Raw genomic sequence first — 18,791 nt, 5'->3', positions numbered from 1 at the left:
CAAGTCGGGCATTGAATCCACATTAGACACAGCGAATGGCAGAAAAATGGCTTCGCTTCCTCTGATCTCACACTAAATATTCATACACCCACATGCGCAGTGGCTTTTCTTCCTGTCGCTCTTCTTCTGAAACCTTTTCTGTTCTCAAGCGGAAGTTCAAAACAATCTCTACCCACAGACAATGATGAAATGTTCTCAACTTCCTCAAACAAGATCCAATTTTATGCATGTTTCTTGTGTTTTTGTGTGTACGTACCTTGTCTGCTCCTGCAGAATAAGATGAGGCTCCACGAAGAACTTTACTCGGAGCCGCAGTCTGCAGGGCGTGAGATTGTCCATCTGCTGGGAGATTCTGTTCCTCAGGTTCAGCCATAGGTTTTCTCCCTTACTGCCAGAGAACTGCAGCCCAAAGTAATCCACTTCTATAATTCCCAACTTCCGACATACCTGTTCACAAGAAACATTTTTTGCATTGTTCAAGTCTCCAAAACTGAAGAACATGATTTTTTTTTATAAAATATTGCAGTAAGATAAATGTATGGTTAATTCTTATGATAAATTTAATCTGTGCACATTTTCTATATTAATACACTCGGGTAAATTTTTAATTAAAAACTATTATTTAATGAAACTCTTCCCTGATGATTGTTTATCGGGGAGAATTTGTAACAACCTTTCGCCAATGTGAGATCCACCAATATTAAAAAACAGTCTATCAATTCAATGGATAAAAATCTAACAACGCTCTGTGTTCTTTGTTTATGAAGTGGTTTCATTCAAGGAATGACAAATTAAATAAATTAAATTAAATCAATCACAAAATAAATAAATGACAATCTTTAATACACTGCAAAACCCAAAAAGTTATGATAACTCAAACCGTTTAAGGAAACCGATTTAACCATTTAAGTAAAAAAAAAAAAAGTTAAAGCTATTAGGTTAAAAAAATAAATCTATACGAGTACTGTGAACTTACTCTAATTTAAAGTAATAAGGTATTTAATTAACTCATTCCCATCAACACGGAGTTCAAAACTCTTTTTAAATGAGTAGAATTTTGAGTTAACGGCACTCACTTCATTCGATAATGTTTACTGTTGGGTTTTACGGTGTATGATGTCGTTTCATGTTCCCCATTCACATTTAAACTTTCTCTTCACTTCAGTTGACCTCTTTTTCTATCGCTATTTGACATGTTTAATATGAGCTAACAATCTAGCCAAATTAGCAATAAAAAAAAAAAACTGATTTCACTCAGAAATGGTGTAATTGCTAAAATTCTCAATCTAAATCATAAAAATGTATAGGCATGAATGTCACAAAATAAGTCAGGTATCTTTTAAATAAAAAAATACATTTGTGAAATTTAAAATTACGACAGAATTGCAATTAACACTGAATTAGACTTTTAAAATATGAAAAATGATTAGCCTTTTCATTAATTAATTTATGTTTTGTTTTTTATAAAAGCCACACTAAAAGTATTTATTTTAATTATAACTTTAATATACAGGCTACTTAGGACAAGGTTTAGCACACAATAAAGATACATAAATTCATATTTGTAATCTATAGTTCTATATTTAAATTTAAAAAAAATATAGAAATCATATAAGATTAATTTAAATTATTATATATTTTTCACACCAAACAACTACATTTTTTTCCATGCTGCACATGGCTGACACTGCAATGTATAGCAAACAACGCAAAAGCTGGGTTTCATAATCTGGGTTTAAAAATAGCACCAACTCTCCTTCGTAATTGTGAAACAATCCTTTATGGTGGTTAAAAACTGCTGTTTAGCATGATTATAATCCTGTGTTATGAGCAGTGTAAAAAAAAAAACACAGCAGATTAAACATTCTGCTAAACAGCTCAATTTGTATGACGATTTTTTTGTTTGTTTGTTTGTTTTTGTAACAAGAAATCAGGACATCTGTGAAATAAAATGACAATTCTACACTAAGGAACTATTTAACACGTTTGTAGTACAACAACATATTTATAAAGTCATTGCATTAAGGTATAATTGTGCAGTTCATTAAAATAAATAAAATATTTGCTGAATTTTTCATCATGAGCCATGAGAGATTATTTCCCCTTCAGAATATCAGTTACATAACTAGTATAGAAAAAAAATACCTCTTAAAGGGAACATTTAAACTGCCCTGGGATTAAATAACGCTTTAAAGCATGCTTCTACGAACACAAACAAACTTTAAGTCAACGGCATCACATTCTGACTGAAGCAAACTTAATGATTCTAACCTGAGCCTCGTTGTTCCTCACATCTGCTCTGCTAATTAGATTTTTCGCTTTCTAAATTGATTGATTGAAATGTCTAAGTTGAGCGTACAAATCAAACAACTTGAGACCTTGTTAAAACATTTATTATAAGCAAAAAGGTGTTGAAAAGCTTTCATTTTGTCATTTTTTGTTCGAGAGGAGCAGTACCTCCATGCACACGACAAACATCTGCTGCTGAAGTAAATGAACTATAGTAACCTCGAGCATGCCATCACACATGCACACTATTGTTCGGTAATACCACAAACACTGCTCTCTTTCTAAAATATGAACGAAAACATTTCAACGACACACTCGTGTCTTGAATTATGATGCAAATATAAATTTTCTTTGTTTGTTGTTGTTTTTGCAGCAACATTAGTAGGCTAACACATTATATTTGATATAATGAATAAACATCATAGACAAGTGACGCAAGCACTCAAAATTGCTTTGCATGCTAAATGTTATTCGCCATTTTTGCCTAAATAAACGCATGACATTAAAGATATAAACAGAATGATGTTGATATTAAGTTTCCATGTGTGACTCGAACTCATTCATTCCGCGCTCAGGCTACATCTCTTTATCAACATTTGTTTTTATGTAATTTAAAGCAATGCAAAATAGCTAAGAGGCACATTTCAGACCCGTTTACAAATAACCATCACATCAATTTCACATTGAGACTTTCATTCATGAGCTCACCTTATTCAGACAGTCCTCTCCGTTCGCCTTCGCGTCTACTTCAATCTCCATCACCACCGCGTCCGGTCGAGTTACATGGCAGAGCATTTTGGAGAGGTGTTTTGTCTTTGGTCTACCAGTCCTGTACGAAAAACACTACAAACCGCTCTCAGTGTTGTCTTCTTTGAACACCCTACATCAGCCCTCGCTCACTTTCCTCAAGCCTTCTGTTTTCTCTCAGTCTGGAGCTCAGGGCTTCCTGCTCCTATATAAATGCGGCGCTGATCAGGCCCCGCCCACTCCCACCACAGCCAATCACACGAGGTGCTTCGAGCATTCAGCGAGCGCTCTGACAGCAACAGAAACCCTGCCATGTTCACTTAGAAGTGAACACTGTAGTCGCCACCAGCGTCCCCTACAGGTGCGCTGTATGAAGATGCTTGAGGTGTTTTCATTTAGACAACCTTACATAACATAAACATGGTGACATAAATACCAAAACTATATATACTATTTACATGTAGCCTACCTAATATATATATAAAATGAAACCATTATGACAATGAAACCTTCAAATGACCTATAAATCCATATTTAGGCCAACTGTTTTTAATTAATTACAAACAAATGCAGGAACACGGGAACACACATTGGCCTAAACATGAAACTGTATAATATCACATAAGTTAAGTTACTATCACAATAAAAAAGACATCTATCTTAACATTGTGTTGCTTCTTTTGTTTACATTCGTTTCATCTTTTGCTACACAAGCTTAAAAATTGATTTTGTAAATATCTCTCCAATAATCTTTATTTTATTTACAGCTTTAATATACAGAGTGCGGTTATCAGGACAAAAGGTTTTGCACAAACATCAAAAACAAAAAGCAAAGAAATAAATTCCTATTTGTAATACAACTCCATACTTAAAAAATAAATAAATAAATATAAATCCTAAAAAATATAAAAATCATTATACATTTTCACTCAGAAATTACTATATTCTCCAAATAATTACAAAGAAATGTAACAGGTAAGTAACAGACTGAATTAAATGTGTAAGTTAAAATATATTTAGTCAAAATCGTCAAAAATATTTATTTAATTTGAAATATTGGCAGTTTTATGTACACTTGTGAGCAAACTTCAAATCGGTAAACTGTATAAAAATGATGATACAAATACAAATTTAAAGATGAATATCATTTAAAATAAATGTAAATAATATATTTTGTAAGACAAATCTGTCCCATAGTGAGTGAGTCTCTCTTTAGAATAGACACCATTTTATGATCACACTTACACGTAAATCCTAGCAAACATTCTCTTGAGTGAGAGAGTGGCCCTGCGCCAGAGCCTGCGGTCGTGTCCAGTGACTAGAGTGACTAGAGTGAGTGCCAGTCTGTTGCTGACTGGAGATTACACTTCACATGTATTATGCATGTTTGCCCACAACTCTCCCTTGAGCAGCACGTTGACGCTATGAGTGAGACATCAGCAGAAAGCTTTTGATAATGAATATTTAAGGAAACACACTGCAGGTATAGGGCAAAAAAATAAACTAATAGTTTTAACCTCACTTCTCTTTCCCATGCCACTTTCTCACTCAAGAGAAATTTGCTAGGATTTATGTATAAGCGTGATCATAAAAAGGTGTCTATTCTAAAGAGAGACTCGCTCACTATCTGTGAGTGACAGATTTGTCTTAAAAATATATTATTTACTTATTGTATAATATATAATTTTCTTTTCAGCCTTGTCCCTTTATTATTTTGGGGTCGCCACAGCGGAATGAACCACCAACTTATCCAGCATATGTTTTATGCAGCGGATGCCCTTCCAGCTACAACCCATCACTGGGAAGCATCCACACACACTCATTCACACACATACACTACTGACAATTTAGATTACCCAATTCACCTGTACTACATGTCTTTGGACTTGTGGGGGAAACCAGAGCACCCAGAGGAAACCTACGCGAACACGAGGAGAACATGCAAACTCCACACAGAAATGCCAACTGACCCAGGCAAGACTTAAACCAATGACCTTCTTGCTGTGAGGTGATTGTGCTACCCACTGCGCCACAACGACGCCTTATTTACATTTATTTTAAGCGATATTAATTTTTATATTAGTATTTATATCTTAATTTTTTTACAGTTTCTTGTTTTGAACTTTGCTCATGAGTATATCCCCTAAAGGGCGACGTGGTGGTGCAGTGGGTAGTGCTGTCACCTCACAGTAAGAAGGTCGCTGGTTCGAGCCTCAGCTGGGTCAGTTGGCATTTCTGTGTGGAGTTTGCATGTACTCCTCGTGTTCGCGTGGGTTTCCTCCGGGTGCTCCAGTTCCCCCACAAGTCCAAAGATATGTGGTACAGGTGAATTGGGTAAGCTAAATTGTCCGTAGTGTGTGAGTTTGTATGGTTGTTTCCCAGTGATGGGTTGCAGCTGGAAGGGCATACGCTGCGTAAAACATATGCTGGATAAGTTGGCGGTTCATTCCGCTGTGGCGACCCCAGATTAATAAAGGGACTAAGCTGAAAAGAAAACGAATGAATGTTTCCCCTAAAACTGCAAATATTACAAATTAAATAAATATTTTTTTATATTTTCTCTACTTTAAACACATTTAATTCAGTCTGTTACTTTAGCCCCCCTGTTTATTTTTTCCCCAAGTTATGTTAAACGGAGAGAGGATTATTTTTCAACACATGTTTAAACAAGTTACATAACTCATTTCTTATTACTGATTTATTTTATCTTTGCCATGATGACAGTAAATTGTATTTGACTAGATATTTTTCAAGACACTTCTATACAGCGTAAAGTGACATATAAAGGCTTGACTAGGTTAATTAGGTTAACTAGGCAGGCTATGGTAATTGGGCAAGGTATTGTATTACGATGGTTTGTTCTGTAAACTATCGAAAAAATATATAGCTTAAAAGGGCTAATAATTTTGACCTTAATATGGTGTTTAAAAAATTAAAAACTGCTTTTATTTTAGCTGAAATAAAACAAATAAGAAAAAATATTATCAGACATACTATGAAAATTTCCTTGCTCTTTTAAACATCATTTGGGAAATATTTAAAAAAGAAAAAAAAAAACAAAGGGCGGGCAAATAATTCTGATTTCAACAGTGTATATTTTAGGAAAACACCCTTTTAAACAAATATCATTAAAACGGCAACAAAACTTAAAAGTTCATTTTAGATGTTTTTCTTTAATTAGGCTGAAAAGCCGCAAATCTAAAAATTGACAGGTGCATGAAAGAAGTCTTTTGCCTGGAGTGTCTCGCTTTAAGTAGTTGTAAGAAATCATGTATTGAGAGCAATACAATCAATATGTCCTCCAGTCATCTCAGATCCACAGAGAGGTGACTGGGCTTTATAGTTGTCAGGATGACCTTGCAGTATAGAGTTGTGTGAGACAGATGCCCCGGGACAGACGCCCAGTGTCCCAACACCTGTCCCCAAACTTCACTCACTGTTCCCTGAAAACATCACATCAGGACAGCAGTGTGCTGGAGGCTGCTTGAAGAAAACAACAAGCGTCAAATGCCAAGACGGATCTTTTCTGCTCACCGTGTCCTGCCCACACAGTGCCAGTACGAAACTCTTTCTCCGCACGCATTCACAGCTAGACATGACAACAGTCTGAGTAAAGTTGACTACGCAGACAGCAGAGAGTTCATATGTATGGAAGTCTGAGTTATTATTTTTACACGTTGTTAAAATTGTCAACAGGATGTCAGTGGATTTAAATGTACTAAAATCCATAAATATAAAACAAAGTTTCTCTTTCTGACTAACCGAATGCTGTTGTATAGAACTTCCAAAAGGATATGTTGAAGAACAAATAGACTTTGTGGCCACATATTAAAGGACTGGTTTACCTAATAATGACAATTTTGTTATTAAAGGTGCAGGCTATGTAAGTTTGACACCAAGTGGTTGAACTAGACATTGCACTCCTGGTTCAAAACAAACGCAAGCGCAGGTTGCCAGATTGAGGATAAACAGGAGCAAGTGATTTAAACCGTGCTCCAAATAAAAGCAACTGCACGCGATAGAAGGAATATTTTCCATATTAAAAGGAGTTTCTGTTCTAACCAACACCTCAAATTTATAAATCTGTGTCTATTTCTTGCAGGTGAACAATAGAAAGCTATGATAATGATCACCCCATGTAAACCTTGTGCTTTAATCAGTGTTAAATGCTAACGAGTTTGAACGGCATTACATGACATTTATTGACATACTACTGAAAGCAGAGGCAGATAGTTTACCTCTGATCTTAAAAATAAAATAAACCGTTTGGAATTGAACTTTAGAACTAAACACTTATAAGTAATTCAGCATGTACATTTAATAATGCTAAAGAGAGTTAATATGTATTAAATAGATTATAAACCTTACCATTTCGTAAGTGAGTGCATATTCTGTGTCTCTGAATGGATGTATTTAAATTTCTGTTGTGTTTCGTCTGGTGCAAACATCCAAATTGCTTATCACTGCATATCTCGTCACAAAGTGTGACACCTACACCACTGCTGAGATTTTCACAGGCCTTCAGCTCCATTGTTCTCTTGCTTTTGTTGACAAACACACCCATTACCTGTGAAGCCTGGCACATTTGCATTTGTTAGCTTAAAATGTTCCTAATTATAATTTTTTAAACAACTTTTTTAAGAACGTTGGCTATTTTGCAAACCAAACAATTTCTTATGTGGTCACCGAAATCTGGTTTCTGATTCTTGTTTACTCATTTACTCATTCAGCACCTTGTTTCAATAGAATCATGGCCATGCTGTTCCATCATTTTAGTTAAATTATGGCCACACTTGGCTAATTTTCTTCCTTCCATATGTAAAACATTTATTTGTTTCTTTACCACATTTGTTACCATGGCTGTGAAAAGTACAGCCTGCATTTAGGTTGATGAAAAAACAAACAAACAAAAGCTTAATTAAAACTGTACTGTGAAAATTAGCTAACCTGCTGATATTAAAGTTTAACCATGAAGTTTTAAACCTTGAAGAATGTGATAACATTTAAAATTGAAGCCTGTACTCTTTTGTCAAAAATGTGTGAATGGTTCACATGATGTTGCTATTAAGTTACTAAATGGTTGTAAAAATGTTTGCTAAGTGGTTGCTTGATTATGCTGTTAATGATCCCTTACTAGCATTCATGGAAAGAGCTCACTCCTTCAAAAAACACATATTTTTGTGTGGTCAAAAATAATAGCACCCCTCTTTTACACATTGTAAAAAACAATTAGTTGACTTTAAAATAGTAAACCCAATTGCTTTAAAAGTATTGTGTAAATTAACAATGTGCATAAATATAAAGTTAATTTAACAGTTCCAAGTTACAATGGGTTTACTTACCTTTTAAAGATAAGTAACTCATCGTCCACCTTTTTACAGTGAAGTTGTGGCAAGCTAAAATGAAAATACATAAGTAAGAGATTCTGAGTTATGGATGCAGAGCTGAAATTTCATTAGCTGCCTGTCTTTGTGGGACTAAACAGAAATACATCAAGAGCATTGCAATGATCTCTTATAGTCCTAAATTCAAAACATGCACACACAGTATGACAAACAGAACAAATTACATGCGTTTTGTTACATAATTCAAATCTGCAATCAAATTGTGGGAGCAGCTTTTGATGTAAAGTCTCTGACACAGAATCAAAAGATCTGTTGTAGCACATGATAGAAAAGATGACATTCAGAATATTAAATCCATAGCTTGTTTAAATGTATACACAGTTTATAGTATTCACTGCTTACCTTGGTACTGTGCTTCAGTGTCCTTAAGCCGATATTGGACCACATGCTGTTTTGGCACCATTTTCTTTTTTATAGCAGATTAGAAGTTCTAATTGGCAGATGATCAAATGTGCTCTGAAAGTCACAGAACGTCCAATCCTCTGTGATTATGTTTAGATGCACGTTCCATCAGAATTCATTTCCATTATTCCAGTCTTCAGTGTGATTATGTCTGGTTTTGCGTTCTTTACACAACAATGATTAAAAATTTTAACATTTGTCTTTTTTGCATTTATTATGTTGAAGATCCCTCCTAAACAAATATGATTAAAATGTTATATTGTGCATGCCAGGGTACTAGTTGGTAATGCTATTTTGTCTCTAATGCATCATCATTTTTTAATTTTTACAAAAATTTTTTGCATTATAACACAAATACAATAAGGCAAAATTTGATTAACAACTTTCATCTACATTTACAGAACAGAGAACAAATAATAATCAAATCAATAAGATCATAATAAAAACAAAAAATAAAACGTAAACATAGAAAAGACACACAAACACAACCAAAAGAAAAAGAAAGAAAAAAAAAAGAAAAAAAAACAAACATTTACACTGCCGGATCTACTAATTAGAATTTTTAATCAATAAACTTATCAGTCTTCTTTCACATTCTGACTTTAGAAATTTTAAAGATTTACCAACGCAATCTCATGACAATTCGTAACTTTTTGATTTAGAGGCTAATTCGTATGAATTCGTATGATCTAATTCATACAATTTAGTACGATTTGCTCATCACCCAATGACGGTTGGGTTTGGGGGTGGGGTTAGGTGCCACGCCTAAAAAAATTTAAATTTAAAGTCGTACATTTTCTTATGACAAAATGTAAAATACTTACGCTTCCTCATGAGATCAGGCTGGATTTACAGTATAACCAAATTTCCTTTTGAAAAGCTAAAAACAATAGTTTTGCTTTAAGGCACTTGCATATATTAATATAACATTTCTCCAAAATTAGAATATTATTCAATACAAAGTGAATATTAACATCTTCCCCAAATAATGCTAAGAAAATATAATTTTTAAAAATTGGGAGGACAAAGAGAAACTTTTAACCACTCGAATGAATCAGACCAGAAGGTTTTGCTATATAAACAGTCCAAAAATAAATGTGGCCAATAGCCTAGTGGTTAGTGCGTTAACATATAGCACGCAGGTGCTCACGGTGACCCAAGTTTGATTCCCAGCTTGAGGACCTTTGCTGACCCTCCCCTCTCTCTGCTCCCCACACTTTTCTGTCTGTTAATCTCCACTGTCCTGTCATTAAAGGTGAAATCCCTAAAACAAAATAAATAAATAAATAAATGTGGAGTTGTTTCAGTGTGAACTTCAGAGGATGTACAATTGTTGTGATCAAAATTAAATCAATGTCTACTAAACTCTGAAGAAGGGTAAATATTTTAAGTCTACTTCTTTTGCTTTGGGAGGTATGGGGAAGGAAAGAAACATTGTTCTTAATTCGATAATAGAGCTCTTGGAAAAAAGAAAAGACACAATATTTCTATGGCTTATATTGGAAATTTATCTTGGGTTAATGTTGATCTTATTATTTCTCTGATGCACTATCTTTGAGGTGGTGTAAAAAACAGTAAGGGTTTTCTGTAAAGGATGAAAGTGTAAATGCTAGAAATTAAGTCAACCACACTGTAAACAGTATCTGTTAATTAACAGTTTCCTTTTTTTGTGTTTTCCGTTTATTTACAGTTGACATTGATCTCTGCTCTGTTGACTCTGTTATGCTGAAAATTCAACTTTAGAGTTTAGCAAAGTGACTTTTATTGACATTTTAGTAGTTTGGAATAATATAATGTAAAAGAAATTATATATAGAGCAATAACGGAAACTGTACTGGCAGTTTTTCACAGGTTTTTGTATTGTGATTTACAACACAAATACAGACAATATATCACTTTAAACTATTAAAAATGTTAATAAAAGTCACCTTTTCAAAGTTTTTAAGGTTAAAAGTTGTCTGAAGACAGACTAAACTCCTATACTGCAATCCAAAAGTATTAACCTTTGTGCACTGTTCAAATTTACTACCCTTTTGTTATGTTAGGGATAAAAACATCCACAGAATTAAACTGCGGTAAAATGCATCAGATAAATGATTTTTGTCAAAATTATTTGCATAAATCTGTTAATCAACCTCAGCCCTGATCAAAAATAAATTGTTTAGAATACAGAAATTACAGGATTTTAACTCTTTATTTGACAAATTCATTAATGATGTCACTAATTTGGTAAAAAAAACACACAAAATGACCTATTTTCAATATAAAATTAATTTTGGACTGGAAGTTTTTTACCTTTTATCAAAGTAAATACAAAGTAAATATGTGAAGGAAAGACTGTGTTTGTCTCTCTGAGTCTCTGATGCATCATCTTTGAGGTGAAGTGTGGCAGTAAGGGATTTCTGTAAAAGCCCAAGAGGTTGTATGATATATATGTGCACAGACAGAAGTGCCATATGATTCTAATCATTCAGTGAGTTAATTTGACAGGGATGCTGCTCATCCTGACACAACATCATGTTTATCTGAAAAAAACACACTTGCTGTATGTAGAGGCTTTGTGTTTACAAATTAGGCCACCGTTACACCTCACATCAGCGTGAAGCTCTGAGGAATTCAGACGGCTTGCTTGTTTCCCCTGTAGCTCCACACTTCAGCTTATGAAAAACAGTTTTCTGTGTCAATGTAATCTTAGTAACAAACAGCATGAGGAGAGGAGAGTGAGTGGATTTTTTTTTGTCCAGATAGAATGAGAGTGAAGTTTATGCAAATCCATTAACACTGTTTAATTTATTAGCAATTTACAACATGAATGATATACTCAAAACGTAAAATACTTACGTTTTCTCGTGAGATCAGGCTGGGTGGAACAGGAGATTCGCATTATGGATGTGCAGCTGATAAATCTGCAGCAACTGCGTGATGCTGTCATGTCAATATAGAGGAAAGTCTCTGAGGAATATATCCAGTACCTTGTTGAATCTATGCCACTAAGGATTTAGTCAGTTCTGGAGGTAAAATGGGGTCCGACCTGGTACTAGTAAGGTGTACCTAATAGAGTGGCTAGTGTGTATATTAGTAATCTTAGACACATAAAAATAATTACGAGCAATACAGGATTCCCAAAAATGCTGAGGTTTGCCAGAAGAAACCATTTTCCCAATACATTTAAAAATTGGGGGATTCCTTAGCACTTTCTTTAGTCCCTCATAAACTTGTTTAGCCTAATTGTTTCCAAATCTATATGCACCTCTTTTTTCTGTTGATAATTTCATTTACAGCAGTGATGTTCCCTTCTTGTCATTGTTTTGTTATGCCATATTTTCTTGTGGACTACCAGTAAACCCATAAACTGTATGTGGATCCTAACTTCATCATTTCTTCACACTACACACCGGATGTGACAGAATGACTCATTTCAGACTGTTAAAAATCACTTCATTCTTTTGCATGACAGTTACTCCATTTATCATGCACTTTGATCTTTGAAACTTTCCAGACCTTTCACATTCACAAACAGCTTCATTATACTTGCTTCACACCAGATGTGAAACTTTCTACATTGTAAAATAAATGCTGTTTATTAGCAGTTTTTTGATTGTGTAATTCACAACTGTTTATTAATGTTTGTGAATTGCACTATGAGACATTCATCTCTGCTCTATCAACTTTTGATGTTGAAAAATCAACTCTATAGTTTAACAAACTGACTTTTTATTTACTGACATACATATGCACACATCATACCTTCTATACATATACACACATGATACACTCCACACATATGGACACATGATACACTCCACAAATATGCACACACTATACATATACACACTCCATGCATTTTATATATATATACACATGATACACTCTAAACATATACACACACATGATATACTCCATACATAAACACACCATACATTTGCACTCATGATAAACTGCATACATGATACACAATACACTCTATACATATGCACACACGATACACTCTATATATATGGACACTCGTTATACTCTATACATATACACACATGATACATTCTATACATATACACACGATACACTCCAAACATATGCACACATCATACATATACACACTCCATACATTCTATACATACACACTCCAGACATATGCACATGATACACTCTATGCAAATACACACATATGATATACTCCATACCTAAACACACCATACATATGCACACATGATAAATTCCATACATGATACACGATACACTCTATACATATACACACACATGTTACACTTTATACATATACACACTAGATACACTCCATACATATGCACACATGATACACGCCATACATAAACACACCATACATATGCACACATGAGTTACTCTATACATGAGACACTATACATATACACACATTATACACTCATGTCAGGGTCTGGGCTAGAACCAGGGTCTCTGGCGTGAAAGGTGAGTCTCGTTACCACTGGGGTTATGTGTGCATATGTGTGGAATACATCATGTGTGCATATGTATGGTGTGTTTATGTAAGGAGTATGTGCATGTATAGAGTGTATCATGTGCATATGTATGGAGTGTATCATGTGTGTATATGTATAGAGTGTATCGTGTGTATATGTATAAAATGTATGAAGTGTGTATATGTATAGTATTTGTATATTTATAGATATGCATATGTATGGAGTATATCATGTGTGTATATGTAAGGAGTGAAACATGTTTGTTTATGTATAGAGTGTATCGTGTGTGTATATGTAGAGTGTATCATGAGTGCATATGTATGTAGTGTGTCATGTGTATATATGTATAGAGTGTATCATGTGTGTATTTGTAAAGAGTGTATATATTTTAGTGTGTGTATATGTATGGAGTGTATCATGTGTGCATATGTGTGGAGTGTATCATGTGTGTATATGTATTGAGTGTGTATATGTATAGAGATTATCATGTGTGCATATGTATGTAGTGTATCATGTATGTATATGTATAGAGCTTATCATGTGTCTATATGTATAGAGTGTGTATATGTGTAGAGTGTATTAGTGTATGATGGTGTGTTGATGTATGGAGTATATCACATGTGTGTATATGTATAGAGTGTCTAGATGTACAGAGTGTTCATCAACTTCCAGTGGCTCAGTGTTAACATGGCTCAGAGACCCTGATATGTGTGTATACAGTATATATAGTGTTTCATGTGTCTATGTATGGAGTGTGCATATTTATGGAGTGTACATGTATAGAGTATATTGTATGTGCAAATGTATAGAATGTATCATGTGTGTATATGTATAGAGTGTGTCATGTGTGCAAATGTTTGGAGTGTATCGTGTGTATAAGTATAGAGTATATCGTATGTGCATATGTATGACTACAGAATTAGAACTTAACAATATAAAATGACAAAATGTACTGCAGAACATTTTACATCAGTAAAGCGATATGATGTAGCAGAATGACTGGGACCTATCCAGGCTACTAACAATATAGTATATATTTGGCGACGTGAAGGCTCAAGACAATGCAAGAAAGGATGACAGTCAGAATTACAAATGATCTAAGTCTGTTAAAAGTATGGTAAAGGTGATTATCTGGCAATATCTGTGAATAGCTTGGCTATATTTATATTTTACACAACAGGCCTATATGTAAACTCTAATGCCATGACAAGATGCATTTTTTTTTCTTATTGTTGCCATTATTCTATTCACTTTAAATTCAGGTTCACAACACAAAACTGTCATGCACAAAGTGAGCATGATGAACATAGCTTTCTCAATATAATGCTCATGCACCGATTTCCTGTTTGTGGACAAAACTGCTTGCGAGCTCTCAAATATATGCTGCTTGCATGCAAATTGTCTCACGCTCTCTCAAATATGCACTGCTCAGGCACAAATTTTCTTGCGCGCTCACAGTACACGGCTCGCTCAGTGAGATTATATGCAGACTCACAATTTGTGTCTTGTGTTCCCTCTTCCTCTCATGCTTTTTGATATGATTTATATTGGTGCACTATTTATTAACAATAACCAAAATACTAAAATAGACTTACATACTACATTTTTAATCTAATAAACCATAACTTTTTTTGCTATATGCTATATGATGAGATATTTCCAGTTTCAAACACTTAAGACACAGAGAAAAGAAGTTGAATGTAAAGAATAAATATTTTTAAAAACATTTATTAAACCTCCAAAAGGTGCACCATACTAATCAAATAAAAAACATTTAAACAAAAATAATAACGCAAGCAAAAATCTAACTGTGATAAAAATAGGGGAAAAATTGATAAGGTATTATAGCCTACTGTACTATTCACTCTTCAAATAACTCTCACTATCAATCTCATTTTATCATGTCAAGTAAAAATACAAAAAGAATGTACAAAATAAATTGTACACGTCTCTGCTGTCGTCCACATTGTTGATGAGATTGTGGAGGACATTTTCCCTGTCATGTACAGTGTTTTGAACAGTACTACAGTAAAGTACTTCAATTAATCAGTTGTGCTAATACTATAGTTGCTATGGTAACACAAGTGTCAGATAAACAAATTAAGTGCTGTATTTTTTTTTACAATATAGGGTATACTACAATTCACCACACTTTACTGTAGCAAAACTACACTTTGTATTTCATTTTATCACTTCACTATTAAATAACGGCATATGCACATACGTCCATCTCGCGAACGTACTGTCTTCTGCCATATTCATCTATTTGCTGCTCTTCCGCTGCAAGTCAGGGCTTGACCTTACTGTGAATCGGGCTGAGCCAGTAGCCTCGGACCTCGAGCTCAGAGGCTGAAATCATTCCGCATTCAAAGTAAAAAAGTTTATCATGTGTGCATATGTATGAAGTGTTTCATGTGTGCATATGCATAGAGTGTGTCATGTGTCAGACCCTGACGTCAGTGTATCATGAGACACACCATACATATGTGTTTATATGTATAGAATGTATCGTGTGTGTATGTTTGTTGTCTGCATATGTATGGAGTGTATCATATATGTATATGTATAAAGTGTATCATGTGTATAAGTATAGAGTATATCGTATGTGCATATGTATAGAGTGTATCATGTGTGCATATGTATAGAATGTATCATGTGTGCATATGTATGGAGTGTATCATGTGTGTATATGTATAGAATGTGTCATGTGTCAGACCCTGACGTGAGTGTATCCTGTGTGCATATGTATGAAGTGTATCATGTGTGCATATAAATAGAGTGTATTTGTATGGAGTGTATCATGTGTATAAGTATAGAATGTATCATGTGTGCATATGTATGGAGTGTTTATATATATATTTTTTCTTGTTTATAAAGTTTGTTTACTAGTGTATAAAGCTAGTATATTAGCTAGTGTATAAAGTGGAAAAATTATACTGGTTGACAAAATGAGTAGCATCCAAAAATATTATATTTTTTCCATTTCTTTTGTAGATTCTCTCTCATGTTGGTTGTCTGAAGGATAAATATGAGGTCTTTCTCATGGGAGAAGGGCTGGAAAAACTGTCCTTGCTGTGATTGGTTAATAATTTGTCTGAACTAACAACATCATCTTTATCCAAATGGTTGCGGCATACCAAACATGTGCGGACACTCTCAATGTCTTTTGGAGTAACAAAGTACTGCCGGTTGTTTAAGTCGTTGTGCCCATGAGATCTGAACCATTTGTGAGCCTCCAGTAGACTTGACACCCAGTGAGATCCATTCTTCAATTTGTTTGACCAACTCTGGACAAACAGTTTGAAAGTGTCCGTCTTTTTTACAAGTTGCATTGTGACCATTGTGTTCATTGTTGGTGCGTTGGTGGTGTATTGTCACACCCTCGGCTTGTTCCTGCAGCCGCAATCACCGCTCTCCCTCACCATCCACAACACACCACACCCATGAACCCTCACCTGTTTACTAATCACCCGCACCTGCACCTGCAATCACCCATGCACTATATAAACTCACCTCATTTATTCACTCTCCATCTGGAATCAAAGTCAGATGGTTCTCCCCAACGGCTCTCAATTTTCCTCCTTTGCTCTTCCGTGGATGTCCTTCTTCTCTTGTGGATGCAAACACACCTGCTTAAGGGAAGTGACTAAAGTCAGGCCCATAGCCAGCCTGGTGAAAGGGGTGGTTCTTTTTTTCTCAAAAAGTGGAATGATTAGAAAAATGATTAGACCTGTCCAGTTTCATCTGAAATGCATCACAGATCACCTCCTGAAATGGTTTGAGCGATCGGATATCTGATCAGAGTAAATCGAATGAAGTGAGCAAACAGCCTCATAAACACAGACGTGACAAGATTAGCGCCTTTAGCTGTGAAGTGACATCTGCAGCTGAGGACTCTGCTTGCCATTAAAGCCTTCGTCGGACAGTTATTTTAAAAAAATAATGTCAAAAGTAGGGAAAGGGAGGTCATGTATTGGACAAGTTAATAAACATACAGGACGTCCCGGCTAATGCGGCCAGTTAGCCTAGAACCTCATGGATAGGGACAGATTTTCATCTGTTAGGAAGTACGTAACATTAGCCTTACCCTGTTTGACAGTCTTTTTGAACATATGTTCAATATTTTGCGATAATGACGCCGCTGCCTGCCTTTTCTGCCTCTCTTGCTCTTTTCGACCCATAGCGTTACTCTGTATGAGCATAGTTCTAAGCTCTTAGTGGGCCATAGTTATGTAAAATTACACTTTATTACAATATATATATTAAATATAAATATAACTATATTAATTATATAATAAATATATTATATAATATTGACTTACATAAAATAATTAAAAGGACAAATTCTGGACCTTTTGGCCGTGGCCGGTGGTTTGTTCAAACCACCCGAACACCCCCTGGCTACGGGCATGCTATATTGGTGCATTACCAAGGATCTGAAACTTTTGAACTTTTGAACTTTTGAAACCATTTGAACTGTGTGTTCTCCCTCTGCTGACTTACTCACACCTGCAGCTTCTCCACGATGGACGTCCAGCATTTTTTTAGCCTCCGGCGCCTAGACTGCAGCTCTGCACAGAAAGTTAGGCCTAAGAAGAAATGGTCAGGCCCAAGTGAGCCTGGTTTCTCTCTAAGTTTTTTCCTTCACTTTCATCATTTGGTGAAGTTTTGTTCCTCACCACTGTCGCCACTGGTTTGCATGGTTTTGGGACTTGTGGAGGTGCGCATCGATGGATTTGCTCTTCAGTGTTTGGACTTTCAGCCGTGAAAATTAAACCACACTGAAACGAACTAAACTGAACTTTAACTCTGGAAACTGGACTGACACAGTTTCAATTTACTAAAACTTCTATGTTAAGCTGCTTTGACACAGTCTACATTGTAAAAGCGCTATATAAATAAAGATGAATTTAACTGAATCTACAGAAGTTGATACAATACTGAGGGATTCAGAGTTCAAAGTGCTGACAAACTTAATAGCACAATGACAAAATCTGACCACAGGTACTTTGTATGACCTCGTCTTCAGTGACATCACTGCTAAGTGCAGAAATTGACATCTACGGTAACTTCCAGAAAACTAGCATCATTGTTATGCCATCAGAATGTAGTCACCCCCCTTTAGCACACAACACCGCCCTTTTTGAGAGATCACATTTTGCTTCCTTGACTCCTTCACACAGGGCATCATTCTCCAGACAATCCTTAAAATATGGACCTGTCCGCAAGAACACAAACCTCCAGACTGGACAGGAATGATAAGAAGATGGCAAAAAGGTCAGACGAATCTAAATTAGAGCTAGTCAACAACAGACAGCCTGGGAAGTTTGTCTTGCAGTCGTTCAGGAAGGACACACACTGTCAGACTTCAATATCAGGTGGTCAGAATCAGCACTTACAACCAAATCTGGCATCCTGTTTGCCTCTGCGCCACTGCTGGTGGGTCTGTTTACCTGATAGTATAGAGGACACTCCAATCTCTATGGACTCCAAC

General features: G+C 35.2%; 1 protein-coding gene across 1 annotated transcript in view; it reads right to left on the bottom strand.

Moving 5' to 3' along the window:
- The window catches only part of mylipa (myosin regulatory light chain interacting protein a), a 34,272-nt gene extending 31,066 nt beyond the window's left edge, over positions 1-3,206 (bottom strand). The window contains exons 1-2 of the mRNA XM_056480319.1: positions 2,998-3,206; positions 257-447 (exon numbers count right to left, since the gene is read on the bottom strand). Of these exons, the coding sequence (XP_056336294.1) occupies positions 257-447; positions 2,998-3,084 (278 nt within the window). The 5' untranslated portion in view covers positions 3,085-3,206. The remainder of the gene's footprint in view (positions 1-256; positions 448-2,997) is intronic.
- Positions 3,207-18,791: the final 15,585 nt, after the last annotated feature.

Source organism: Danio aesculapii, chromosome 19 (genome assembly GCF_903798145.1).
Source record: "Danio aesculapii chromosome 19, fDanAes4.1, whole genome shotgun sequence".
Taxonomy (NCBI): Eukaryota; Metazoa; Chordata; class Actinopteri; order Cypriniformes; family Danionidae; genus Danio; species Danio aesculapii.
This window is presented reverse-complemented; position numbering and strand designations above follow the sequence as displayed.